General features: G+C 56.0%; 2 protein-coding genes across 3 annotated transcripts in view; both read right to left on the bottom strand.

Annotated features, from left to right (window-relative positions):
• LHX4 (LIM homeobox 4) overlaps positions 1 to 3,161 on the bottom strand; it is a 14,271-nt gene extending 11,110 nt beyond the window's left edge. The window contains exon 1 of the mRNA XM_071751372.1: positions 2,881 to 3,161. Coding sequence (XP_071607473.1) covers positions 2,881 to 3,140 — 260 coding nt within the window. The 5' untranslated portion in view covers positions 3,141 to 3,161. The remainder of the gene's footprint in view (positions 1 to 2,880) is intronic.
• A 5,400-nt stretch (positions 3,162 to 8,561) lies between these two features.
• On the bottom strand, positions 8,562 to 18,680 carry QSOX1 (quiescin sulfhydryl oxidase 1). 2 transcript variants are annotated; one of them, XM_071751365.1, is made up of 12 exons: positions 18,413 to 18,680; positions 16,278 to 16,378; positions 14,956 to 15,004; positions 14,662 to 14,764; positions 13,785 to 13,875; positions 13,397 to 13,542; positions 13,094 to 13,228; positions 12,784 to 12,913; positions 10,897 to 11,019; positions 10,635 to 10,779; positions 10,219 to 10,398; positions 8,562 to 9,830 (listed from the first exon to the last, which is right to left on the bottom strand). In XM_071751365.1, the coding sequence occupies exons 1-12, from the start codon at positions 18,663 to 18,665 to the stop codon at positions 9,103 to 9,105; spliced, it is 2,184 nt and encodes a 727-aa protein (XP_071607466.1). In that variant the 5' UTR covers positions 18,666 to 18,680; the 3' UTR covers positions 8,562 to 9,102. The 2 variants fall into 2 exon arrangements, with proteins under 2 accessions (XP_071607466.1, XP_071607467.1); XM_071751366.1 differs by lacking the exons at positions 16,278 to 16,378; positions 18,413 to 18,680 and adding an exon at positions 15,106 to 15,326.
• Between the last annotated feature and the right edge of the window lie 8,852 nt (positions 18,681 to 27,532).

The raw sequence follows: 27,532 nt of genomic DNA, 5'->3' as shown, positions 1-27,532 counted from the left end.
GGGGGCGGGGAGGGAGGTTTAATACACCCCTCAAACGGCAAAAACCTAAAAAAAAAAAAAAAAAAAAAAAAGCCCGCGGGTGGAGGCGATGCCGGGGAGGGTTTTGGAGAGGGGATGCTTTCCTCCAGGGCACCCCCGCAGCCCAGCTCCCAGGTGGCAAACTATCTCCTTTGGCTCTCGGATTGGTTTATTGTTGTTGGTTTGGGTTTTTTTATTTTTTAAGGGGAAAGCGATCATAACCCGCGGAGAGGAAGGTGCTGCGGGCTGAGTGCCTCGGCAATGCGGGTAGGAAAAGGGAGCACAAAGGTGGTCTGGACCCCTCCCTCGGTACCGGAGCCTGCACCAAACACTAAGTCACCAACTCCTTAAAAAGATTTTCTGCGGGGAAAAAAAAACCTCATTCCTTCACACTCAAAAAAACCCCAAAAACAAAACGAAAAGGAAAACACCAAATCAAAACCTCCGATTAATTTCTCTGCAGCCTGCAAACGACTTTCCCAGCGGCGATTAATCAATCCCCCCCCCCCTCAACCCCAAGCCCTTGGCCAGAGCTTGGCGGCACCCGGGCACCATTCCCACAAGCTTTGGCAGAAGTTTTTTCCTTCGGTGAGATTTGCAAAACAATATTGATAAATAATCTTAGGAATTTCTGTTTTAAACAATCTCCGTCTGCACACCTTTACGTAGGGTTTTCCGGGGATTGGCACGGGGGTGAGAAGCTCCCCAAATCTCTGCAAGACAATCCCTGCTGAAATGAGGAGGCTGAGCAGGGGTTAAATGCAGAGGGAAATCTGCGATTTAAGAGAGATTAGAAATTAAAGTGTCACCTATTTTCATCGCCCACACGATGAAATATTGAGGTGCTGCTGGGGCGGAGGGAATTGACCTCGGCGCAGACAGAGGGGCTTAATTCCCTTCGGGAAGGCATTCCCTGCCCAGGGACAGCCCCGGGGAGCAGTGCACGTGGGTAAGGGGTGCAGGATCAGGCCCCAAGTGTTACCCCACGAGCTGGTGTGGGGGGGGTGTGGATTACAGATCCACGGGAACTTTCATAGCAGCCCACTCTCTAGTATTTTGTTTCCGCCGCTGATTTTTGCGCTTAAATAAATCATAATCGTCGTATCTCGTTGGATTATTTCCTGGTAATACCCGATACGCGTCAGTCGGTACAGAAATGGCAATGTCATGGGCAGGAAAAGCTGGTGGCATCCAGAAGGACCAAACCGGGGAGCTTTGCTGGGGTTATTGCCGCTCCAGGGGGATTTAGGCACCTAATTTCGCCTTAAATCGGTGGGATTTCGGGGCGACAAAAGTGACCCCGCGGCTGAGAACCGGAGGACTTTGTTTGGTCGCAGGGATTCGGCCATGGGACAGACCCTTCCCATCCCTGCACGCTCCTGACGGGGTTTTTTTAAATGTGGCCGCCTGCCCCCTCCCCACCGCCCTCCCCCCCGGGCCCGGCAACCGGATCGAAACGGAGGGTAATGGGAGCTCCCCCGCCACCCCGGAAGGATGGGAATTGCCGGCCTGGAGCGGCGGGCAGGGACATCAGCTTCGCTCCCCCTGGAAACACCCACGGAAAACGAATTACAGTCGCACGGGGGGGGCGGTGGCCGGTGCGGGGCACGGAACAGTATGGGAGGCTCTGGGGAGCAGCGCCCGGCCCGGGACGGGAAGGCTGCCGGGGTGCGCACCCCCATACATCCCTCTGTATGGGGCCTCCAAAATGCGGTCGGACCCCCAGGGACGGCTGCCCACCGCCTTCGGGCTCTGCCGAGGCTCGGGCTCTTCTCCCTCCCCCCACCACCGGGGCTCCCTCCCCTCGGCTTTCCGGGTGCCCCTCGGTGAGGGGGAGGAGGGAGGGTAGCAGAGCATCACCTGAGTCGCCTGCTCCGGGCCCGCAGAGACGCCCCCGTTCGTGGGAACCGTTTGTAAACGAAGATAAATAATTAATAATAATAATTACACCCGCGCGACTCCGCCGGCCCAAGCAGCACTGTGGGCGCCAGGGGGTACGGACACACTGGCTCCGCATCCACTGGGGGGAGGGGGTGCGGGCACAGGGGCTCCCCCTGCGCAGCGCTCGGCCGTACAGGAACGGGGCAGCCGAGGGACCCTGTAGCTTCCAGCTGGCGGGAACGCTGGCGGGGAATCCCTACGCCCAACGGGGTTCCTACACATCCAGGAGTACGTGGGTGCGTGTACACTCTCCTCCCCCCCCCCGATGTGCTTTTATATACCCCCACGGCACGCACAAACACGTTCATTCCCACGGACACGCTACCTGTAGCTGCGGAGCACAAATACCCGCAAGTATAGATTATATAGATGGGTTTAGGACAGACGCAGAGGCGGCGGCATCGCCCCACTAGACGGACTCGTCGTCCCGTCCCTACCCACCGCTGCTGATCGCCTGTCGCAATAAACGAGATAAAGCGGGAGGACCGTGCGCTGCGGGCCGGAGTTGCGCGGGGAGCCGGGGCACCACACACGCACACACGTACACACGCACACACACGTGTAAACATTCGCACACACATGTACACTAGCACAGGGAGAGCCGGAGCCGCGCAGATCGACCTCTCCGTCGGGGACGGGTCTGCACCACCCCGCACAGCTCCCGCCGCCCTCCCCGGGGCACCGCTTATCCCTTCCGCACGCTCCTGATTTTTACGCCTGTTGACGCTGCAACACACGGGAGCAGAAAACCACCAACAACAAAAAAAAAATAAAGGGGAGGAAAAAACCCCAAAGCAAACACGCCCGGGCGGGAGCGGGAGGCACCTGCCCAGCCCGCTGCCCCTCCAGCCCCTGCCCGCCCTGCCCCGCCGGCCCGGGGCCGCCTTTGCGGCAGGGAGCGAAGGAGGGAGAAGAGAAAACGAGTCCTTACGTTGCACCGGCACACCGAGGATCTCGGGAAGCCCCTTGACAGCCCCTTCGGCAGCGAGCGCGGAGCTTTGCATCATTTTATTGGCCCCGGGGGTGACGGAGGGGAGAGAAGAGGGGAGGGAGAGGCGCGGGCCGGGCCGGTGGAGCCCGGCGGCGGGAGACGGTGCCGGGTCCGGGTGCCGGGTCCGGGTGCGGGTCCCGGTGGCAGTCCCGGTGGCGGTGCCCGCCAGCGCCGCCCGCCTCCCATTCATTCACCCTGCGGGGAGAATAGCGCGCCTTACGTCACTGCCCGCCGCGGGGGAGGCGAGGGGCGGGGCCATCAGCCTGCGGCCAATTGCATCCCGCTCCGCGCCGGAGGGGGCGTGCCCTGGGGCCTGGGGGCGGGGATTAGGGTCACGGGGGCGGGGCCTGCGGGGAAGGGGCGGGGGCTGGGGGCGCCCCGCGGCCGCCAAACGCGCAGGGCCCTGTCGCGACGCAGCGATGTCACGACCGGGAGTGCTGTACAGGGCCCGGGGAGCTGAGTCCGACGGTGCCTGTGGTGGGACAGATCGGTGAGCCAAAGGCCCCGGTCTCTGCTGTCCGGACACAGGGACCCGCTCCTGCTCCGTGGGAGAGGGTGGCCGGTTCGCCCTTCGGGCACACAACCCCACCCCTGCCGCGGGAGCGTCCTCGGCTCCGACGGGCACCGGCACATCCCCATCGCCACCGCGCCAACGCGAGTTACTTCCCCGTGGGGCAGCCCCAACGCCTGGCATGGCCGTGGCAAGCTCCGCTTTGACAAGGCGACATAAGGCACCCGGGGCCCACCCCAACGCCAGCTCTTCCGAGGTTACATCCAGGCAGGAAAAGAGCTCGCCCAGCTCCTCGGTGCTGCTGCGTGCCTTGCCCACCAGCCCGCCGGCTGCTGCGGCACAAGGGTGGCAATGCCAAAGCCCCAGCACAAAGGGCTCGGCGTGACAACGGCTTCCAGAAGGCTCCCTGCGGGGCCGTGCCAAAGGGAGGAAGCCCTGTGGCACCAGAGCAAACATGGTGCTTCGAGAGGCAGCGGTACCTGGCGGCAAAAGAGAGAGCAAGGAAGCTCACCGAAACGCAGCCAGAGTCGGTGCTCTGAGCATCGCCCTTCCTGATGCTCACCGCGTCACCAGCTGAGGGACAACGGTGCCAAACATCCCCGACGTGCTGTGACGTCCCACTCTGCCCGACCAACAAAGGCTTAGAAATCTCCCGAGGTAGCACAACGTGTGAGCAGCAGGAAGGGAAGGTGCTCACACAGTCCGGAGCACAGCAGCCCTCAACTCACATCTGCCCTTTTGTGCCTTTGCTTCCATGCCAAAATGCAAACTAGGCAGAGGCTCTTCCTGCCGGGAAAAAAAACCAAACAAAACCAAACAAAACCAAAAAAATCCCAAAACTGAACCAGCCCCTTGGGAAACGTGCAGGTGTGGCACACCAATGATTGTAGGGGGGGGGAACGTTTGAAAATAAAATAAAACCCAAAAAATGTGTTAATCCTGATGATGCCTTATAAAAACATGTCAGATTTTTCAATCAGCTGCTGGTTTTTAACCCCAAGGCTTTATTTTACCAGCATCTCACACCTCTGGGCAGAGATGTGTGAATTCATTGCAGGAGTGAGCCCCCCCTCCCAGCCTCCTCACCCCACCCCCACAGTCCACCAAGCTCCAAAATAGGCTCCCCACCAAGGGGGAGGTGAATCCCAACCACTTCTCCCCTAAATCAAGCACTGCTCTTAAGTGCATTAGGCAAAACCAAGCCCCCACTGCCCCTGGCCACCTGCGCTCACAGTTCCTTGGGGCAGGGGACACTGTCCCCTCTGGGGACCCCAGACAGCCAGCAGTGCTGGAGCAAGGCTCCCAGCCCGGGGGGTACAGAAAGAGAGATCCCTAAGGTAGATTTACAGTAGAAGTTTAGCCAGACGTGTGGACAGACAGACAGACACTGCCCAGTGTACTCCCTGTCCCACCACTTGGCATTTCCAACCTATTTCCCTAATTATTCCTTCACTGCTGAGAGTCATCTCCATCTCCCCTCTCTGGCAGCCTCTGATTTATCTCTCAGCCAGGCTAACAGCTCCCCCCACCCCCTTCTCCACTGGGAATTCAATTTTCATTCATTTTTCTGCTTTGCCAGATTGATCCACCTCCCCCTCTGCCCAGCTATGGATCACTCATGGCAGCGGGCAGAAAGGAGCCACCCAGCACCAAGCATTCACCTCAGGGCCCGTGGTGCTGCTGCCGGGGCTGCCACCATGAGTGTCCATCTGAAAAACAACCCACCAGCATCTTCCTCCATGCTTGCTCTTGGTTTACCAGATCTTCCCAGTAGAGCCCTCACCCCTCCCTCCCCTTGTAATACTGCTTTGTGTCCCGTCCCCCCCCCCCCATTCTTCCTGCTGTCCATTTATTCCTTGTGTTGGTTGGCTTTAGTCTCTTTTGGGGTTGGGGAATTTTTTTGTTTGTTTGTTTCTTTCTTTCTTTTGAGGCTTTTTCGTTTTGTTTTATTTTGGGCTTTTTCTGGTCTCTTTTGGTTTTGTTTTTCCTAGCACACACTGGTATCCTGAAAGGCAGGGAGGAGAGGGTGGTAAAGGTGGGCATGAGCTACTGGCCCAGCAAACCCCCTTAGTGCCATCCCAGGGTGCTGGTGGGCCTGAGGAGGAGGGGATTATATGTGATGGGTGTGTTATCCTCCTGCCACCCCACCCCCCGACCTCCCTCCTCTCCCCAAATCTAAGCAAGGGCTAAGGATTAGTGGTGACCAGCCTGCTCAAGGGTAAATGTTCAATTTTCAGAGGTTTGTATTTTCAGGGAGGTTCTGGGGGGGGTGGGGGCCTCTGGCCCCACACAGATGCCCTGCTCCCTCCTTTACATCACTTGAACCCCCCCCCCACTGGCCCTGCGGCCCAGTGAAGACACCATTGGTGTGACACAGTGATACAAGTGGTTAATTATTAATAAACAATAAAAAAGCAGGTAAAACTCCTTCTCTGAGACCCAGACCCAGCCTCCCCTCATGTGCCCCCAGCCCCGTGCACCTGGGATCTGGGGACACCATGGTTATCATGTCACCAGTAGGGACATCAGTGCATCATTCCCAGGTGCAATGGGGGTGTTCCAAGGCAGAATCGGGGTTTGCAAGGAAAACACACACCTGGCCTGTGCCTATGGTGGTGGTGGGGGGGGGGATGGCGAGCACAGCTGTGTGCCCCTCCCCCTCCAGGAAAGCCTGGGTGGGCTTGGAAGTGCCAGGGGGGCTGAAAGCTGGGCTTCCTAACACCCTTGCAGTGAGATTGTCAGGTCTCAGCCCAGCTCCCAGAGCCCCGTTGCATGACAAAACCAACTCCCCCAGCCTAAGGAAGGGGACACATCCCCATAGAGCCGAAGCTCCCACAGCCACCCTTCAGCACGGGGCCACCCCCCCCACTGGCCAGTGCCGGCCGTGGCACCCTGAACCTCCACCGCTCTCCACTTGTTCATTGCCCGAGTCACTCCCCGTGACCCCATCTCGCATACACCCCGACTGCCGGGGGTGGCCCGGAGCGGGGGCAAACACTACGAGACCCGGTACTCACCGCCGGCTGGAGAAAACTCGTCCCCTCGCAGGCGCTGCCGAGCGGGGCGTTGCTAATTGTAATTGAAAATTAATTGCTGTCAAGCGAACCCCCCCCCCCTCCTTGTGATTTTATGGCCCGAGCGCAGGCAGGTGGGGGGATGCCGGAGGAGAAAGCTTCTCACCGGCACCGAGGAGGGAAAAGGAAGAGAAGCGGGAGAGAGCCAGCGCCGAAGGGGTGGGAAGGCGGCAGGGAGTGCGGGGGGCCGGCCACCGGCCTGGCGGAAAATTAAATTGCACTTGAGGGTAAATTGTATTAGGGAATAGCAGCCGCTCGCGCCAGCCATTTGGGTAATTAGCCCTGGGGATGCCCCAGCTCACACATAGCCGTGCTGGGGAGGGGTAACCCCCATGGGGGAGGGCATCGCGGGGGGCTTGGGGCGGGTACCCCCCCCCGGAATAGCCCATCCCTCCTGTAAGCTTGGCCGTGGCACAGTTTGACGCCCCCTCCTCCCCCCGGGCCAGGGTTTGGGTGGGGAACTGCCCCACAGGTCACCGTGCCAGGGGGGGTCAGTGTGCAGGACAGCCTCAGGCAGCAACACCGAGCCCTGCAGCAGCCCCCTGCCCGCTCTCCTGCCTGCACTGGCACATTTTTGCCCTGCACCGGGGCTCCCGAGGTGCCGGGGAGGTTCCAGCACCACAGTCTGGGAGAGCCGGAGCCAGGAGGCTGGGGACTGCATCAAACAGGATTACAGAAAGTCTATTTACTGGACTCTCTTTTTTCCTGTGTGCACGGCAGCTTTAGCTCCCCGGCCCTGTAAATCTCGGTGGGGCCTGTCGGGGATGCTAATCTGGGCAGCCCTGCCCATGGCTGGCAGCTCCCACCCCTGGTAGCACCCACCTCCCCAGCCCTAATCCTCTGCTTTCACCCCACCCGCCCCCCCCAGTATATCCCCGAGCCCATCCCCAGCAGCTCCAGGGGCTGGTGGTAGCCCTACATCACAAACCCTCAGTCCCTCCTGTGAGGGAGCAGCTGACAAGGAGCAGTTGCACAACTGGGGGGTTATTGATATTGGGGATAAACCCCCCAGGTAAGTCAAGAAGAAGGTGGCAGAGATGCAGCCTTGAGACCTTCCCCATCCATCACCCAGTGGTGGGCAAGATCAGCATCCAGCTGGGGGATATGGCCACCCCTGTGTGCTGGGATGAGGCCACTGAGGACCTAGCTAAGGGACATGGCCAAGTGGGCCAGTAGTGGCAGGACAGAGGGTGCCAGCCTGATGTCCCATGGAAGTGTGACCCAGCGCAGGCAGCAAAGAAAGAAAGATGGAGCAAGGAAATTTGTTGCAAGGGCAAGGGAGAGGAAAATGGCCAGAGGAGCCAGAGCTCCCAGTGCCTGTGCAGCAGCAGAGCTGGCTGCCCTCCTTCCCCATCCTGCTGGCCCTTGCCTCCCACCTGGGCAAAGTGAAGATATCAAGAAAAAGGCTCCAAATCCGATTGACACCCCCCCCTCCCCCTTAATAAAGTTTATTATCAGCCGGTCTTTAATCCTTTTAAATCCCCCACGTGGGGGAGGAAGGGCTGGGATTAGGGGAGGGCAGCGTAATCCCAATGAATTTGTTACAGGGGGATTTAGGCAGCGCCGGAGAGCAGATGGCCCCAGTCCCGGAAAACAACCATTTTCTTTAATGATTCCTAACAAGGATAAAAGGGCAGAGAGAATCGGGGACAGAAACAGGGGGTCTGTGCCCAGGAAGGTCCTGGTCCCAGGAGATGCTCACGTGTGTCTTCCTACTCTGGACCACAGCACCAAACTGCATCACTGTGGCTCATGCTAACTTTTTCCCAGCAGCTTCCAGTTCCCCCATCAGGCTCCATCCCCATCACCCAGCTTGAGGACAAACCACAAGCCACCCCAAACCATGGGGACATGCCAGCTGTATAGGGGGGGGACAGCTGGCCATGGGTGCATCCAGGGGGAAGAAGCAGAAGAAAATGTACAATAATAACAAACTAAAATATTTAAACCAAATCAGTGCTCTCCCAGGGGGAAGGGGGGAAGCTCGGATGGGGACCAGGGACCAGCCAACACAGCGAGGCCGGCGTCAGCAAAAATAATTTATTCCACTAAGACAAGCAGAGAGCAAACAACAGCACAGGGAGGGCGTGAAGAAAGGTGGGGGGGGGGCCTGTCCACATCTCGAAGAGGGGGGACACATACACACAATGCAGCTGCACACACAACTGCACCCCCACTGCTCAGCAGTGCCCACTTTCTCTGAGGGCTAAGCCCCCATCCTCCTGGCCCCAACTAGTGGTTTGACCCTAAAGGGCTGCACCCCAGCACAGCACTGGGCTTCCCAGTTTGAAAACAGCCCAGCAACAGGGAGCTCCACAGGTTCTGAGACTGGACTTGCTCCCATGCACTCTAAACTTGGTACTGTGAATCAAAGGGGGGGGGGGGGGGATGCTCCAACACCTTCCCCTCATAAATCATCCCCCTTCCCTCCACCCCCCCCCTATTCTGGGTGAGATGACTGCTGTGAGCAGGGAGGATGCACCTTGACAAAAACACTGGGGTGCACTGGCCCAGCAGCCCACTCCACCCCCCCTACTCACCCCCCCAGGGGCAGCCCCCAGACGCTCTCAGGCCATAGGGAAGCCGAGGCGGCCTTTCCGTGCGCGGGTGCGGAGACGGAAGAAGGTGTACATGCCCAGCAGGCACATGGAGGAGAGGAGGTACAGGGCGACACACAGGCTGACGTCCAGGCGGGAGAAGCCCAAGCCGAGCACCCGCAGCCAGGGGCTCCTCCGCACACGCTCCTCCTCCTCTTCCTTCCGGACCAGGAGAGCGGGAGCCCGGCGGTGCTCCCGGCGTGGCCCGGCGGCCAGGGGCAGAGCAATGGTGTCCCGCTTGCTGATCCGCCGGTGCCGTCCCGCTGCCGCTCGCAGTGCCTGGCTCTTGAAGTGCTGCTCGCTGAAGGAGTCCAGGTCCACAATGTCCTCACCCACCTGCCACAGCTTGGGGTTCAGCCTCACGATGCTGGGGCGCCGGGGCTCAGGGGAGCCCGGTTGCCACGGAGCTCTCATCTCATCCTCTGTTTCTTTTTCCTCCTCTTCCTCCTCCTTCTCCCTCACTTCTCGAGGGCCCTCGGTGCCCAGCCTGGTGTCTGTACCCTCCCCAGCCACGGGGACAGGGTCAGCCTCAGCATAGTCCAGGTAGATGTTGGCCGGGGAGAAGTGTGCCTTGAGGAAGGTGAGCACGGCCGGCTTGTCCCAGGCGTGCACCCCCTGCTCCTCCTTGTGGCACTGGGGACACATGTCTGGAGGAGGCCACTGCAGCTTAGGGAACCTGGGGTCCTCCGTGTCACTTCCTACAGGGACCAAAGCCAGCCAGAGGTTAGAGGGGACACACGACGCAGCTCTCCTCCTGGATGAACGTATCTGGGGAATCCAGCAGCTGGGGATGGGGACATTTGGAGGAGCTGTCTCAGGAGGAAGGGTCCTTCGAGGGCACACAGAGGCTTTGGGAAGCTCTCTGCAGGGAGTGTATAGACCCAACCACACCTCTAGGTAGTCTGATGCTGCATAACCAGCTGCTGTCCCATGATGGGGGACAATAAGGGGAAGGAGATCCCCAATGCTGCAACCTAATGCAGCTATTTGTCAGCTCCATCCAGGAGGAAGGACGATGCTCCTCCACCTTGCCTCCCTGTTTTTCTCAGGAAGCCACCCCGGCTGCCCTCCCCACGGCCCCCTTACCTGCCAAGCGAGCATTGACCTCATTGTGGTGGGACCAGAGCCAGAAGACGGCCTCCTCCCGGCCTGCCACCTGGTCCATGGACTTGGCCGCCATGGCCTCAAAGTGCTCAGCACACTCCTGGCAGCCAAAGAAGTGCCGGACGTAGCAGCGCATGGTGCCCAGCACCTCCAGCGGCAGCTCTGGGGGAGAGGCAGAGGATCGGGGGGGGATGGGAGGGCAAGTCCAGATCCCCACAGTGCCACCAGCACAGCCCCACAGTTGAGGGGGCAGCCCCACACCCCAACTCTCTTGCCCTCCCCCCCAGACCTTTCTGGGGCGAGACAAGCCTTTGCCCGCCAGCAGCGCTCCTGCCTGTGCCATAACCTCTCCATTCACCTCCTCCCCGAGCCCCAAGCCCCGCTGGGGAAGCTGATACCTTTGTCAGGGCCACTCTGGGCAGCCTGGACAGTCAGCAGGTGGAAGAGAGTCCAGAGCCCACAGGGGTAGCCACGAAAGTGGGGTTCACTGCCCTGGCAGCCCACCCAGGTCACGTTGGTGGGAAGCACAGCAGGGTGGGAGGCCTGGAGGACAGACAGACACAGCACAATGGAGCTGACAGATAGCATGGGATGGGGGGAAGGAGGTTGGGGGAGTGTGTGGGAGGAGAGCAGGGGCCAGGGTCCCCATGGGTGCCTTACATCTCTGTTATTCTTCATGGCCTCCTTCAAGGTGCTGCGGGGCAGCTCGGGCTCTGTCCAGTTCCTCAGCCATCCATCCAAGGACTGCAGGAAGGTCTGCACACAGGGGCGCCCAGGGAAGTACTGAGGGGGGAGAGGAGAGAGGTGAGGAAACCCGGAATCCCCCCACTGCAGAGCAACCCTCAGCTCACACGGACAGGCACGGGCAGTACCAACATCCTCTACGGCAGCATCTGGCAAGGTTTTGGGTCTCATCCCCAAGGGGCTGGTGGCCATGGCATGTCCCCCCGTGGTGGTGAGACCCCCTGCCTGTGTGTGTGTTCGATGCTCCAAACCTCAGTCCCCATCTGAGGGAGGCAAAAAGCCACTCTGACCATAAGTCAGGGTAAAGCCGATTAGCAACTGCACTTTAAAACCATCGGAGCTCTGGGGAGAGGGAACAGCCAGCCAGCACCTGCCAGTGAGGGATGACAGACAGAGGGACAGATTGGAGCAAACCAGGACAGAGGGATAGACTGGACCAACCCACGGGGAGGGTCAGACCAGCAGCACACGGGAGAAGCGACAGGAAGCAAAAAGAAAGAGGGATGTCCTGTGTCTGAGCTGTTCTCTGTGGGCCTGTGGGGAACCACAGCAAAAGCCCCAAATTGGCAGGGGAATTAATTCACCTGCAACCTGACATTTCTGCTGCAAAACGTAGTCATCCCTGTCGCACTCGGCTGGTGGTTTTGTCCTGTTCTCCAGGCACTACTTCTTTCCACGTTAGGAATTTTTTTTTGTTCTCCTTCCGTGCCTTAAACCACCTCTTGGGAAGGCAACAGTTAAACAGTCAAGGCTGAGCCCTGCTGGCTGAGCTCTGAGCCTGAGCCCTGCTGGGCTGGCAGCAATCCTGGAGACACTGCTCCTTCCAGTGGATGAGCACAGAAATGGCAGCACCAGCTCAGCATCCTAGGGGAAGCCCCAGCATCCAGCACCCACCCACCCATGCTGGGGACATGCAGCTTTGCCTCCCTGCCAAATTCGGTGCTTTGCCAGTGAGGGTGAGATTCATAGGAAGAATTAAAAGCTGATCAAATAAAATGGCTGCTGCTCCTCCTGACCACCCCAGCAAGCTCACACCCTTGGCCAGGGAGCTAGTGTGATGGGGATTTATTTCCACAACCCAGGCAGGTCTCATTAAAGGAGGAGATAGCCAGGGTGAGAGCTGGGGGCAAGAGGAGAAGCCAGAGTTAAGGACTTAAGACTCATTGCACCAGTGGCTTGTATTTGGAGCTGTTTGCTGGAGGGGTGCAGGCAGAGGTGGGAGTGAGGGGCTGCCTTGCACATCATGAGGACCCTGGGAGCAAAAGAAGGTGGGCATGGCCCCAGGTGAAAGTCTGCAAGGCACCCAGGCTGGGACTGGGACAGGGGTCCTTCCACCTCAGTGGTGGAAACTTGGCCTGAGCACAGCGCACCAGGAAATCAAACTGTCTGCTTCTGCTGGCTCAAGGCTCCTACTTGCTTCAGTTTCACCAAGCAGAAGAAGAAAAAGGAGACCTTTAATTAGGCTCTTCCAGAGCCTGACTCAGAGCAGGAGTCCCTTTCCCTGACTGTCAAAGGAGCCTGCAGAGATGAGCTCTCTGAACATCCATCCTTAACCTAGGCCTTGCCTGAAATTCTCTGGAACCTTTTTTCTCCTGTTGGAACTCTGGGATGAGTTTAGAGCTTCACAGGGATAGGGACAGCTCCACAGTGGCCATGGGATGAGCTGAGCACAGGGCTCACACCCAAGATAGCCACCTGCAAACACCAGGATGAAGTGGCCCACACCTTGCATTTACACTTCACCTTATAAATAGCTATGGGGAGGGATGGGCAGTTCCTCTCCCCACACCAAAAGCTCCTCACCTTCACGAGCATGGACACGTAGCACTTGAAGGCAGCCAGTTGGTCTCCTGACAGCTTGGCAGCACGAGCAGCCTCCACCCGCAGAGAGTAGTGCAGGGCTGACTCCAGGTCAGCCATGTAGAGCTTGGAGCTGGGGAAGGCAGTGAACACAACGGCTCATTAATCTGCATCCCCCCCAACAACCATCCAGGGCTCTTTCCAGGGAAAAGGCATGGTCTCAGCCTGTTGCCCACCCATGGCCACAGCAACTCCTCCCTGCACCAGCCCTGGCCTCCCACAGCCCCCAAATGGTGAAGAGGGGGGGTCTGACCGGTCGGCACGCTTCAGCTGGGACACGGTGGTCTCATTAGAGGTGTCGAGGGTGGCATTCAGCTTGTAGGAGCCACGGGTGACACCCGAGAGCGTGCGCAGGTAGTAGGTGTAGAAGGAGCGTGCCTCCACGTGCCTGCGAGAAAGGAGAAGTTGTGAGCAAGACCTTCTTCCCTCCCAAACAGACCCCAGGAGGAAGCAAAGGAGATCAAAATCCATTTTCCCCTTTCGCCAGCTCCAGGCAGAACTGGAAGCTCTGTTTAGTGCCCACCAGGGTGACCCAACGCCCCCATCCCACACTCACACGGGCAGGCGGGAGAAGGAGCCATTGCGGAGCACCAGGTAGGCAGAGGGGAAGGTGGTGACACCAAACTTCTCCACAAGCTCCTCCTCGCTGCTCAGGACCCTCCTCACTGCCACATTCTCGTATTGCAGCATGTCCAGTGTCACCTGCAAGCCCAAAAGCCCCGAAGTCAGGCAAGGTGGGGATGACAGGACACCCAGCCCTACTGGGAATGCAGCAGGACTATTTAGCACCCTCTATAACACTTTGCACCTGCAAAGCATCCCGCAAGCTGCCCAGGGAGACTGCCAGGAGAGGACTTCCCCTGCCAAAGGCACCCAGGAGTTATGGGGTGCCAGTAACAGGGGCTTCAAAAGAAAGGGAGCGGAATAAACACAGCTTTACCCACCTCTCTGCCCACAAAGGAGTCACTCTTCTCAAAGATCAGTGCCAGGTACTGGTCCTTGTTCTGCTGGAAGAAGGTACGAACCTCCTCAGTGCTGCAAATAGAAGAGGATGTCAGCAGGTGCTTAGGCATTGACCAGGTGCTCTGCCCTCCAGCCCAAAAGGAGCTCAGCCCTCATCCCCTGGGATTTGGCAGGGCATGCTGGCATAAGTTCAGCCCCACTGAGTGGGTAATTCCTCCCCACTGAAGTTTCCAGCTCAATTTTTCTGCTCCAGTTCACAGAGCTTTGAGAAAACCCATCAGGGTCAGCCAAGGAGGCAGAAAACAAAGAACAGGCAGGGCAGGAGGGGGCTGCATACTTGCCCGGTGATAAAAACAGCACTGAACTTGAACCAGGATTTTTTCTTTTTTTTTTTTTTTCAGCTAGCACACAGCAGTCCTCTACATCTACTGGAGATGTAAAACCATGTGCCCAGCTTGACCACCACTTTGAGAAAGCCAAATATTCTCCCCTAGGACAGCAGAACCACCACCTAGATCCAGCAGAGCCCAACAAATTAGTGCCGAATCAAGAAAACCCTTCCTGGGGGCAGGAAAAAGCTGCTAATGCCAGCAGCCTCACTTGGCACAGCACGGGACTGCCACGTCCCCAGCGCCGCTTGCTCTAATTAAGGCTGATGAGCAGGTTTGTTAGGAGATGCAACAACGTGTCCTATTTCATCCAGGCCACGTAAATGGCTCTATCCTAGCCAGGTCATCTGCATCCCAGGGGCAACATGACTGTTCCACGCTCAGTTTTGGCTCAGGATTTTCCCAGAAACCTGCTCTCCGTGGGACAGAGGCCACCAGAGCCACCCCCCCCCCATCACACAGTCCCTGCCTTGCTGGCTCCAGTGGAGGACAGGCGGGGGGCCAGGCGTCCTTGCTCTGCTCCAGGTTGGTGATGATGGCATGGCGCAGCTCCCTGACCGTGGCACTGGGATCTGTAGGATGACAGGATGCTGAGGGATCAGCCCTGGGCAAACTGGTCCCACGGGCTGAGCTGAGGGGAGCAGCTCCAAGCTGAACCCACCCTGGGCTCTCTGAGGTCTCAAGGCACGGGGGGAGGGAGGGGGGAGACAGCAGGGTCTTTTGCGCCTGGGGCAAAAAGCCCCCCCCTGGTTCTGATACTCACTGGTCATCCTTATGCCATCCTCTGCCTTCTTGCTAAAAGCTCTGAAGAACTGCAAGGCAACAAACAAAACACAATGGGAAACTGTAGTGAGAATGTTTGGAGAGGGAAAGGGAGGCAGTGCAGCCCAGCAGGCAGAGGCTCCCTACGTACCAGCTCTGCCTCAGTTTCCTGATGTCAGTAGAGCACACCAAGTGACACCAGCCACTGCAGAGGGAATTCTTGGCCGTGACCCCACCTTGTGGGACATACCCAGAGGGAAGGGATGCAGGCATGGGTTGGAAGCCACATCCAGCCAAGGACTGAGTCCTGGCAGGCAGTAGGCAGGCTTCTCCAGGGGTCCCAGGGAGGCTGCCACGGCCTCCCTGGTCCTGCAAACTGCTGTCTCCCTGATCCAAAGCTCTCACAAAGTGGCAAAAGGGGATTTTGTCCCACTCCTGGCCTCCAACAGCACCTGTGGTACAGCCAGAGCACGGGTTGCATCAGACAGGTGTTTGCTTTGCAGGCTGGGCTGTGAGCACAAGCTGTTTGCAAAAGGTGTTTGCCAGGGACAGGAGATGTGAAGTGACTGCTTGGTACTGCCACATCAGCAAGTCTCCCTGCCCCAGGGGATGATTTGGTCAGTGTCTCACAGGCAGTGGGCACCCAGGCTGTAGGTTCTTGGTGAGACCTCAGGGAAGGCCTGGGGGACAAGCCAACCTGTCTGGCAGTCCCTCCAGACCTGACCCCACCTTGGGCCGTCTGATGAAATCCCGACTTGTCTTGTTCTCTCTCAAGGCAACCCTGCCCTTCGCTGCCCACACCTGGAATGCCTCACCTTTATTACTTGTGTTGGACAGAGGCTCTATTTGCTGTGGGAAATGCTGTGATCTGGTGTATTGACACAGCAAAGGGGCTGGGCATGGGCCCAGGAGGAGGGACAGCACCTCGCCAGCAGCTGCAGGAGGCTTCTGCCTGAGCCCTGCACAAGCCTCCCGCAGCACCCCTGCACCTTCCTCTAAAACCTGTGCCTGCAACCACTCTCTGGCCCCAGCAGCATTTCCCAGTTTAGGTTTTGGACTCTACCCCATCCCAGGAGGGATACGGCCTCTATGTTTCACCGTGAAGCAGTGTTTTGGTTTTCCCTTCCTAGTTGCTACATCTCCCAGCAGTCCTGCTGGCTGCAGTTACTATTTTGAGGAAGGACAGAACAGCTCCAGCCTGCAATGCCTCAAAGGAAATATTCGGGTGCAACAGCGCTGTCCATCCGATTGACCAAGAGAGTGAAAGGCCAAAAGGCAAGGCACAGGGAAACCAGGCAGATGCCCATCATACACAGCCCTTACCTTCAGTGTGGGGAAGCCAGTTATCCCAAACTCAGAGCAAACTTGCTGGTTGGCCTCATCGGCACAGTCGATGGCTGCCAGCATCACTGCAGGCCTCCACTCTGTGGGGAGAGAGGATGTGCCAGTACAGCTCAGCTCCTCCAAGACCCCCAAAAACCACCCTGCTCCCTGAAACCACTGTAGGGATCTCATCAACATGGCTCCTCCCAGCTCCAAAATCTCACAGGAGACAAGTTGATGGCTGCCAAGTCCCCAACACCCAAAGCTGTGGCCCCTGCTAGTGTTCCTCGCCCTACTTTTTGGGGCAGCAGGAGCATGGTGAAAGCCGTGTGAGGCGGGACCAGGCTTTGCATGCCCTGCCCTCCCCGGCACCTAAGCACAGGCAGCTCTGCCCACGGCTGCCTGCCCGTCTGGTTCTGCCTGCCCAGCCTCTGCCCCAACGGGAAGAGGAGGCCAGGAGAAGGGAGGGATGGATAACTGCGGTCAGGAGAGAGCTAGAAACACGGACCACAGCTGATCTCATCCCAGGCCTAGGACACGGTTGATAACCAAGAGGGAACAACCTAAAAACAGTGGCCGAGCCCCCACCCAGCTGCTGAGCTTCCCTAGGGACGAGCAGCGAGTCCCTGGGGCAAAACAAGAGACAAAGAAAAGGGAGTGCAGAGGCATTTCAAGCAGCCTGGAAACCCAACAGCAAAATAGAGATAAAAGCTCTGAAATGGCTCCTTTTCAGTGAAAATGTCCAGCCTCTCTTTCGAGTGGGTACAGGGAGGGACGTGGTGCTGCCACATGGATGGAGCCCACAGGAGCCTGCCAGACGTGGGGACTTGGTGGGACCGCCTCGTGTCGCAGGTGACGAGGCCGGGTGAGCTGCCCCGGCCGCACTGGCACAGGAAGGCTGGAGCCGAACCCCGCTTCCAGGAGCCAGGCACTCTCCTGAACTCATCGGCACGTGTTGCCTCTGGGTCACCCTGGCATCCTCCCCGTCCAGCGCACTCCTGCGAAAATCCACCCGTGGGAACAGCAGCAAGGATGCCGAACGGGACGGGGGCGGCTTCCTCGCCCTGCCCCTGCCGTCATCCCATCCGCCATTCCGCTGTCGGAATGGGGAGCACGGGGGGGTGGGGGGGGTGTGCATTTCGAGAGGGGCCAGGAGAGCTGGCATTCCCCCGCGGGGCCTGGGGCACGCATCCCATTCCTCACATCCTGCCCCGCTGGGGAGCGCTGACGGCATCCCCCGGGAGGCACGGCATCCCCCGGGAGGGACGGGGCAATCCGGTCGGTGCCCTGACTCACCCGGCAGGCACCGTGCTGCAGCAATTAGCGCAATAACAGGGGGAAGCCGTACGTGCCTCGGGATGCCGGGGGAGGCAGGAGGGACCCCGGCAGGGCTCGAGACGCAGGAGTGGGGTGTGGGGGTCCCCAGGAAGGGGTTGGGCACCGGCCAGACGCCAAGGTCAAAGCCAGGAACAAACCAGATGGGATCAGCGTGCGGTGCCAGCGCCCTGCCAGACTCCCTGAGGGTACCGGGGAGGAGCGGGACTGAGGCTGAGCTTTTTCTCAGCCAAAGGTGGCTCCAGGGATGCTGCTGAACAGGACCTGTCATCACAGGGAGACAGGGGGGCTGGGCCTATCCACCAGGCCGAGGCTCCGCGGTGGCTGAAGCAGGGATGGATACAGGGGGATTCAGGAGTGCTGGTGAAGGGTAAGGCTGAGGGGACAGAGGGGGGGTGGTGGGGATGGTGCAGAGGGGATGCAGAGGTGCTGACAAGGCCGAGGATGTGGGGCCAGGGATGCGTGGAGGATTTAAGTGACCTGACAGAGAGGAAAAGGAGGAGTATAGGACAAGGACGCAGGAGGAATTCAGGAGGACTAATGGGGGAAGAGGAACACAGGGAGGATCTAGGTGTGCTGACAAGAGAAGGGGCAGGAATAAGGGGATGATTTGAGGGTGCTGAGGGCATGCGGGGGCAGAGACGCAGCATATTTAGGAAGAGAACAGAGACAAGGATACAGGGGGAAAAACAAGGACAAGTACAGAGGGAGAGCTGGGGAGCACTGATAGGGCGAGCAGGGATGCGGGATGCAGCAGCGGGAGGGAAGAGGGGGGGGGAGAGAGAAGCGGGGGGACTCACCCTGCAGGTCGTACGCCAGTGCCCGCCATGTGGGCGCGAAGTGCACGCAGTGCCCGCACCAGGAGGCGAAGAACTCGACGGCCCAGGCGCTGGGGGAGCCCAGCAGCCGCCCCTCCGCCCCGCTCCCCAGCAGCTCCAGAGGGTCATCAGCCGAGTACAGCCCCCGGGGACGCGCCGCGGGCAGCGCCAGGGACAGCAGCAGGGACACAGCCGCCCACCCCCCGCCGACGCCCCGCGCCCGCCGCCGCCACATCGCCCGCCCAGGCCGCCCGCTGCCGCCCGCCGGCTTTAGGGCCACACGCAGGAGGCGGGGCAGAGGTATCCCGCACACCACGCCCATTGGGGCGGGCCCAAGGCCGCCATGCGGGCGGTCGCCCGCATGGCGGCCTTGGGCCCGCCCCAATGGGCGGAGAGTGCGGGAGGTGTTGTCTTCACCCCCCCCCCTCCCATCACCCGCGCAGCAGCGAGGGGTCGGGCGGAATAAAATTATTAAATCGCCCGATAATGGCGGAAAAGGCGAAGGGTTTCAGCCCCCGAACCTGCCACGAGGGCCACCCCCCCTCAGGAATGTCTTCGGCCAGCCCGCGGTCCGTCACCGGGCAACCCCTGCCAGGACACCCCCATGGAACGCGAGCACGGGAGACCTCACCCCAACGCTGCCGCAAGAAAGGAGAACCCCAAATTCATCTCCTCCACACACCACCCCCCCCCAAAAAAAAAAAAAACAAACCAAACAACCACACCAGCAGCCCTCCAACCCGGCCGTGACACCGCTCACGCACACCCCGCGTCACTGCCCCGACGGTTCCCGCTGCCCCGCGCCCCTGGGCAAGGCTGGACACCGGCACCGCCCCGAAATTCGTCACTCCGCTCCCTCACCAGACGAAGGCAGGGGGCCCGAGGCACGGGGGGTGTAGAGGGCCGGTGGCAGGCTCGTTCCTCAGGGAGGCCATTAGCCACGCTGAGCTCCACATAAGTATCAGCCCACACCTCGAGTACTGTGTCCAGTTCTGGGCCCCTCAGCTCAGGAAGGAGATTGAGGTCCTAAAGCAGGTCCAAAGGAGGCAACTGGGCTGGGGAAGGGACTGGAGCACAGATCCTATGAGGAGAGGCTGAGGGAGCTGGGGGTGTTGAGGCTGGAGAAGAGGAGGCTCAGGGGAGACCTCATCACTCTCTCCAACTCCCTGAAAGGAGGTTGGAGCCAGGGGGGGGTTGGGCTCTTTTCCCAGGCAACTCTCAGCAAGACAAGAGGGCACAAGAGGTCTCAAGTTGTGCCAGGGGAGGTTTAGGTTGGACATGAGAAAGAATTTCTTTCTGGAGAGGGTGATCAGGCATTGGAATGGGCTGCCCAGGGAAGGGGTGGATTCTCCATCCCTGGAGATATTTCAAAAGAGCCTGGATGTGGCACTCAGTGCCATGGGCTGGGAACTGCAGTGGGAGTGGATCAAGGGTTGGACTCGATGAGCTCTGAGGTCCCTTCCAACCCAGCCAATTCTATGATTCTATGATTCTATTTTAGGCAGTCTTGCCATGCCAGATAAACAAGCCTGCCGGAGCCTGGCCTTGCTGGGGCAGCAGCGGGCAGGGACCTCAGCGCAGGGCACAGCCTAGGGGGGAGCTACAGAGGTCCCCAAGATGGCCCAGCTGTGGGGACGGAGCCTGTGGGACATGACCCCCGTGGGGCTGCTGCCACGCTGCTTCCGTGGGTCCCAGGCTGATGCAGAAGATGGTTTGGTGCAGCCCCACCTGCTGTAATTAAAGGTTTAAGGGATTATCACACCTTGCTGTCCAACCGAGAAGGGAGAGGCACAGCCTAGCCTGTGCGGGGCTGCCCTGAAAAGTGGTACCTGGTTATTGCCAGAGACCTTGCCGTGACTTGGTCTTTATCCAGCTGACGAGTAAGAGAGAAAAAAATCTCTGTGCTTAGGGTTGCTACCACCGTTATTTTTACCCTGTGCTAAAGTCTGTATTTGAAGAAGAAGATGTGCTCGGCCTGAGCATAATTACCAGCATCCTCCCCATCCAGCTCACCTTTCCCCTCCCAGGAAGGACAAATTCTTTGAATCGTTTTTTAGATGCAAAAGCAGCATCTAACCCGAAGGCAGATGGGCAAAAGGCCATATCTTGGGGCTCCAGCTCCTTTTGAGGTGAGCCACGCCATTGCTCATCTGCTGAAGCCCCGGGGTGGGGATGCTCAAGCTTCCTGCGGCTCAGGAACAGCCAGGTCTGCGGGCACTGCCGAGGATCCTGCCACCAATCCCATCCCTGCCACTGGCCAGGGAACAGACTCCTCCTTCACCAGCGAGGTGTGGGGCTTTCCAAGCACGGATTTACCCAAATAGCCTTTTTGTTTGTTTTGTTTTGTTTCTTTTCCTTTAAATGCTGCTGCAAAGCAGGAGGTGAAGCTTTTCTTCTGCCTCAGACTTGGAAGAACCCAATTTTCACTGAAGAATGTCCCAGAAAGCCAAAGATAAATCAGAGATTTTGAAACAACCCATTTTAAGATGGATCTGAGACTACAATTAAATTTAAAAATTCAACAAGTGGGAGAAGCCTGGGGAAGTTTTGGAAATGCCCTTCTAGCCCTGCCTGCCTTTTGACCTCTCTTGCTTTGCACCCCCTTGCTGCTAGCAGAGCCAACAGGCAGCAAAGCACAGGGGCTGGGTGACCCTGGATTCCTGGCTGTTGAGCCCCCAGCCAGCCCTAAAGCCTCACTTGAGACTCTCAGGGCACATTTAGGAACCTACCTGGCATCCAGCAAAGCCTTCAGAGTCTACTGCCTTGGCAACCCTAACTTCAAAGAGATGTGCTTCACTCCCCTGTAGCAAGGCCACAGCCCAAGGACCATTGCAGAGGTTCCCATGCTGCACAAGTCCCTGTGCAGCAGCTGAGCTGTGGGTTTAGCTCATTAAGCTCATCAGCTTTCAAATCTCCTTTTGCAGATTAGCAGCCAGCAGGGTATTTCCTTGAACTCAGAGGTGTGGGCAACACCAATAGGCTGAAAGCTCAAAGGCCACTAAATAATTTAAGCTCTGCAGAACTTGTTTCATGCACCCAAAGTGAATCATTTTCACAAACACAGAGCTACTCTGATGACCTCTATGCTGGGTTCAAGTGGAGATGAGGAAAGAGCAGCTGGGTTTTTATGTATTCAGCCCTTGAAGTGCTGGAAAGGACTACTGAGAGCAGTGGGAAACTACAGAAACTGGGGAAATGCTTTTACTGTCCACTATTAAAAGCAGGAATCTGGCTCCAAAACAGCAACAGCCCAAAGCAGCCAGGTAAGCTGACCCAGAAGCTTCTCACTTCCCTTTAGCTGTTAAGTTTCAGGGACAGGGAGATTCTGAAATGGACTTTCTTCCTTGAAAATTAAAGAACACGTTCCTACCTAATTGTGTGATTCCAGGAACTGACTCCAAGGAAAACACGCAATCAATGCAAGACTCATAGTACAATCATGGCAGCCCTGTCACCAGGCCCTGGCATTTCAGAGGATGTTCAGGGAAGTCTGTGTCCATTGGCCTTGGAAGCTCCTCGGACATACCAGCTGCAGAGGAGGCTTGACAGTTTTCCCCTCTCTCCAGCCTCCGTGAGATGGACTGATGACCTCAGTGAAGCCCTCCTTGATTTGGAGTATAGCACTGCTTAAAGCATGGTCTTTCTCTAAATAAAAGGAAAAAAATGATTTCCCCAATTAGCATCTCCAGACAGCCTCAGAGAGCAAGCAAAAATTGTGCCACCTGACACCTTGCAGCTATCTGAATTCAGCTGGGACACTCCAGGTGGCATTTTTCCACTGGTGGCACCAGTCACACCTCTGCTGAGGCACAGCTCTAGACAAGAACTTTGGCAGCATCTATATGATGTATTTGGCAGCTTCTGTGGCTTTGCTAAGACAGGGAACAGTGCACAAAGGGGATACGAACCTCAACTGCTTCCAACACCCTTGCAGGGGCTCTGGCAGACTCACAGCTATGAAGGCCAGGAAAGCCCCTTGGTAGCCCCCAGTGGTAGCCAGGAGTTGCTGACTATGTGAGGCAGGCTTGGTCGGATACAGCTGATTTCTACCTTTGAAACCCAACCAGCCTGTAATAACAATACACGTAAAAGAAAATCCGAGGTGCATTCTCAGGATGTGATGAATGTGTTCATGCAGTTTGTGTTCATGCAGAGGCTACAGCAATACCAGCCCCTTTTTGCTATTCACCCTCTGCTGATTCATCCCTGCTTGAAATGATGGCAGCTTCCCTTTTTGGAGGGACCTGGGGGGACTGGGAGGAACTGGTGCCATCTTTGGTATGTCTAGGGAGACATTTTCCCTGCACATTTAAGATCTACTTAAAGTCATAAATCATCCCCATGACCCAGGATGCACAGAGCAGATGTTTTCCACTCCAGCTCATCTGCCCAGCTCCTAGGAACAGATCAGAGGAGGCCACACCACCCAGATTTGCCACATCATTATTTGGCAGCTGGTTTAATTGCAGTGCATGAAACTGAGAATACCACACAGATGACAACAAAGCACTCCTCTCTCGCTGTGGCAGTTGTCCTGCAATGTAAGCAAGGTCTCACCTACCAAGGAGTGGTGTGCCCAGTCTTACAGCACTGGCTCTATCACCTCTGCAGAGCAGCCAAGCAGGACACGGACATCAGACCTCAGCTCCTTGCTGAGCTCCTCAAGCCAAGCAACAAGAAGGGTTGGACTCCCTGCAGCCTCCTTTATTTTGCTGGAACAAAAGAAAATAAAATCCCTGGGACACTCCTCAGGACTGGCATTAATTCCACTTCCAGCAAACTCACAGACAAAGCCCTTGTTTTGAATCACAGTATCATAGAATGATTTGAGTGGCACGGGATCATGTAGCTCAGCTGTCTGCAATGAGCAGGAACATCTTTAACTACATCAGGTTGCTTAGAGCCCTGGTCTAACCTGCCCTTGAATGTGTTCAGGCATGGGGCATTTCCCCCTTCTCTGGATAACCTGTACCAATATTTTGCCACCCTGATTGTAAAAAACTTCTCCCTCATATCTGTCCAAAACAACTACTCTCCTTAAATGTAAAACCATGACCGCTTGTCCTTTTGCAACAGGCGCTGCTAAAAAGTCAGCCTCGATTTTCATGAGGAGGTGGCAGACAAGTCAGCCCTCAAGAAGAAGCCACCTGAAACCAACACTGGGGATAGGAGACAGTCCAAGGGACATGGCAGGTCTTGCACAGGTAGAGCAGAGGGCTAGAACACTGGGGTCAAGAGAAACTTTCAGAGCAGGAATAACCAGATCTCCTCTAGGCCGTCTTCACACAGCACACTTGGCAGGCAAAAAAAGGCATCTTTGCCCCAAAAGTCCTGCTCCTGTCCAACCCCCTCCTGAGCTGAACTGCTCCACCTTCCCTCCCCCCCCCCAAACTGCTCTGTTCTTTTTCTTCTCCCCAGATTTCTGCAGGATTCAGGAGGAGGAGGCAGGAAGAGACAAGGCTGGGGCGACAGATTTTGTTTGCTTCAACTTCCAAGCCTCGCAGTTCCCCTTTCCCTCCCCAATAGGACCAGCATCCCTGAGAGTGCCCTGTGCTTTCAAACTCTATTACATCTCATCTGAATTCCTGCTTGCCATCAGCCCGTGCTCTGGGCTGGGTGCCAGCAGCCAGGCAGCCCTCCTCCCTCCTCCTCCTCCTCTCCTTCCTGTGCTCTGAAGAGCTGCCCATGTTCAGGAGTTCCCCACCAGTTCCTTTTCTTCTGAGGACTGCATTAATGAGAGCTCAGAGATGGCAGAAGCCCTTGTGCTGGGCAGGGTGCAGTGACGTCTGGAGCAGAGTGGACATTTCAAGTGCTCCAGTGCTCTGCCAGGCATTTCAGGATGTGGGATGGCTGTGGCTGACACAATCCAACCGGGAGCGGGTGGCACTTGGGAAGGGAGGAACCAAACCAGTCCCTTCATGGAGGAGACAGCTGCCTGCCATTGCCCAACCCAGGAGTTTCAGCAGGTCCATGGGTGAAACAGCTGTCCAAGACACCTGCACTCCGAGGGTTCTGGGAAGAGTTGCACAAACACTGCTGTAGAAAGTCAGTGCCAAAGTGAAGCAACGTAGACTTGCAAAGGAGGAAATAAGAGCTTTCATCAAGCTGATTACCGGGCATCCCAGGCAAGGACAGCAGCAGCAATGCAGCAGTTTGCTGTGTCACTCGCCAGAGCATTGTGGCAGCGTTCCCACTGCTCGAGTGGCTTTAAAGGGAAGCCAGATTTTAGCCAGAGAGGATCAATTTTGTTCTGCAACATGAAACGCACTGTAAGCCACTTCCAGGGATGGGTGCTGACAGCTGCAAGTAGATCACTGCTTGAAAACACAGGACTTGCAGAGAAAAATTGCTGCAGGGTGAAGAAAGCAGCAACCTGGATGCTCTCCTACTGCTCAGTAATGAGAGCACAGAGGCTGCAGCACAACTTTTGGCCCTTCGAGCACCCAAAAACTCACCACCATGATTTGGCTAATTCAGCCCAAGCTCAGAGGGCTGCACCATACTTCTCCATTTGCACGAGGGCTGCGGAAGGCATTCCTGGCACACTTTTCTGAGGGCTACTCCTGCTGCACGCTGGCACTGCTGGACTGCAGCAAAGCTGCTGCCATAGTGGAAGTCCAATGCAAGTCTTCCTCCAGGCTGAGGCACCTCTGCTAAGGAAAAGCAAAGAACAAACAAGCTCTCAGTGCAAAGTCCTCACAATGATTTTGTTCACACAGGTCCTCCCTGTTCGATGCTTCTCCCAGAGCAGTGAGGAATGGACCATCACACTGCACCCTGCAAGATGGAAATATCAACCTGGGTTTTTTAGGTATCTGTAAGTAAGTGGAAAGCAAAGCCTTTTGTGCTGGGCTGTAATGGTGATTGATGGCACCAAAACACTGCAGAGGAACAGGAGCAGCAGCAGGGCTATAAGCAGGAGGAGGCTTGATAAACACACTTGGTCTTACCCATTTCCCGTTGCCACTTGTTTGCCACGTGCCTATACATTTGTGGTTTGGCACTGCAACTGTTCAGCCATCCTCTTCCAGAGCTCCAGGACCTTCCATGTGTTAAATCAGGGTTGTTTGTTGTGGTTTGCCTTTTTTTTTTTTTTTTTTTTTTTTTTTTTTTTTTTTTTTTTTAAAGGAAACAGCAATGCTTCCAGGGAACATTTGCCTCCTTTGTGAAGAAGTGATTGGTGCTGTAACCATTCAGGAGCCTGGTCAAGGTACCCGAAATAAGGCTGAGGCTCTGAAGGATTAAAAATAACTTTCTCCCCCCACCTCTCCAAAATGTTTTAAACCATGATTTTTAGAAACATGATGTAAATAAACATATGCAAGGTGTAATTATTTTTCTCCAGCAGATTGTGCTGTGCACTTCTGTAATGATTACACAATACTATTTGCTGGTTTTGCCTTTATCAGCACTCAGCTTTAACAACAAGGAAATTCTAACAATGTTATGATTATAATTAAGGCAACTCTAATTGGATTGGGTGGACTGTGATTGGCATCCCAAGTACAGCATCAGACAGAAAGGGGAAGTACAAGGAATGAATCTCCAGGACACCTTCAGAACTAGCAGCCATTTAGATAATTATAAAGCTCCATTTTATAAAGAACCAGGAAACCAGATTAATTTATAAATCAGATTTATTTACAGATATTCTTCTCATAAAGTACATTTCACTTACCAAAGATATTTACACAGGTATACACAGGGACCAACCTAGATATTTTACAATTCTTAATTAGAAAACAAAACAACAAAAACTTCAACATCCTTGGGTCTGTCTACTGTGCAAAGCTGCTCTGGATGTGAACGTTAGCTGAAACTGGCCCAAGAACCAAGTAACCAGGTTATTTACACATACACAGTAAATGGGTTTCTTTTCAGCACCTCCACAGCACAGTACACAGGGAGACAGAGACTCTGAAAAGGCAGCTTTGCAAATGTATATCAAAAGGCTCTGCAAAGTCAAGGAAAAAAACTAGTAAATGCAGGTTAATTACAGTATTCCCCTGTCATCTGTACACATCTTTGCATTTAATGTTTAAATTACAAAGAAGTTCAATAGTTTCTATAGTAGTTCAATAGAATTGAACAAAGAAGTTCAATACTTTTCTCCACTTTAGTTGATTTGTAAACACTTCAGATGCACTAAATACCTTATAAGTTTTCTTGTAAGTTTCTCTGTAGTTTTTTTTCCTAATATTCTTAAGGTAGTAAAGGGATATGAAAGTTGGAACTGCACTCAGTTCCTCTCAGAATAGTCACATAAAAGATCTCTATCACTGTGCTACTGAAGATCTTCTGCAGGTTCACACTTTTTCAAGTATTGTAAAAAGCTAAGGCCACTTTTGGAAGAAACTGAACAAGATGGGATTTTGCAATCTCTTGTTCCACCTTATGAGCAAGAAGCCTTTTCCAAAAGGCAGAAGTACTGATATTTCACAGCTTGGCTCAGGGAGCATCCTGCTGTGAGAGAGGTGCTTCTTCTCCACAACACTGGGCTTTCCCACCTTGCACTGAGATCCTCCCCAAGAGGGAACCACATCTCCCCAGTGATGACAGCCACTGCCCCAAACAGTTTTTATGGGGCTCAGAAAAATGTCCCAGCCTTGAATCTTCTAATGGTGTTGCACTGAGATAACCCAGACCCAGAAATATCATCTTGTTCTTATAATGGAAAGGTTAGGGAGAGGAGGAAATAAAAGAACTCAGCCTCTGTTCACAAGACTCCAGGCTTCCCCACACCTCCTCGTTACCAGTCATAACCCAGACAGACCACTGCTTCATCATGGTAAGCATCAGTCCACAAATACTCAACACACTCGAGGTTTTGAGTATACACTCAACTCAAAGCAACTCAACACACTTGAGGTATTGAGAAGATAATTCATGTACATTCAAGGGTTTTTTTTTTTAGGGCTGCTCCTATCAAAGATTGCTACCAAAAAGAAACGGTCGTCCTTGCAAATAAATAGAGCCATTTCCTAGACACAGCTTCCTTCTGCCCAAACAGCTGTAAAAATAGTTACTACTTCTATTGAGGGTACTAAACTAGTGCTGCCCAAGCCAGCAAGACAACAGGCATATGATCTTCAGTGCTCTCCC

This window comes from Heliangelus exortis, chromosome 8 (genome assembly GCF_036169615.1).
Source record: "Heliangelus exortis chromosome 8, bHelExo1.hap1, whole genome shotgun sequence".
Taxonomy (NCBI): Eukaryota; Metazoa; Chordata; class Aves; order Apodiformes; family Trochilidae; genus Heliangelus; species Heliangelus exortis.
Note: the sequence above shows the minus strand (reverse complement) of the source record. Positions and strands in the feature narration are given on the sequence as shown.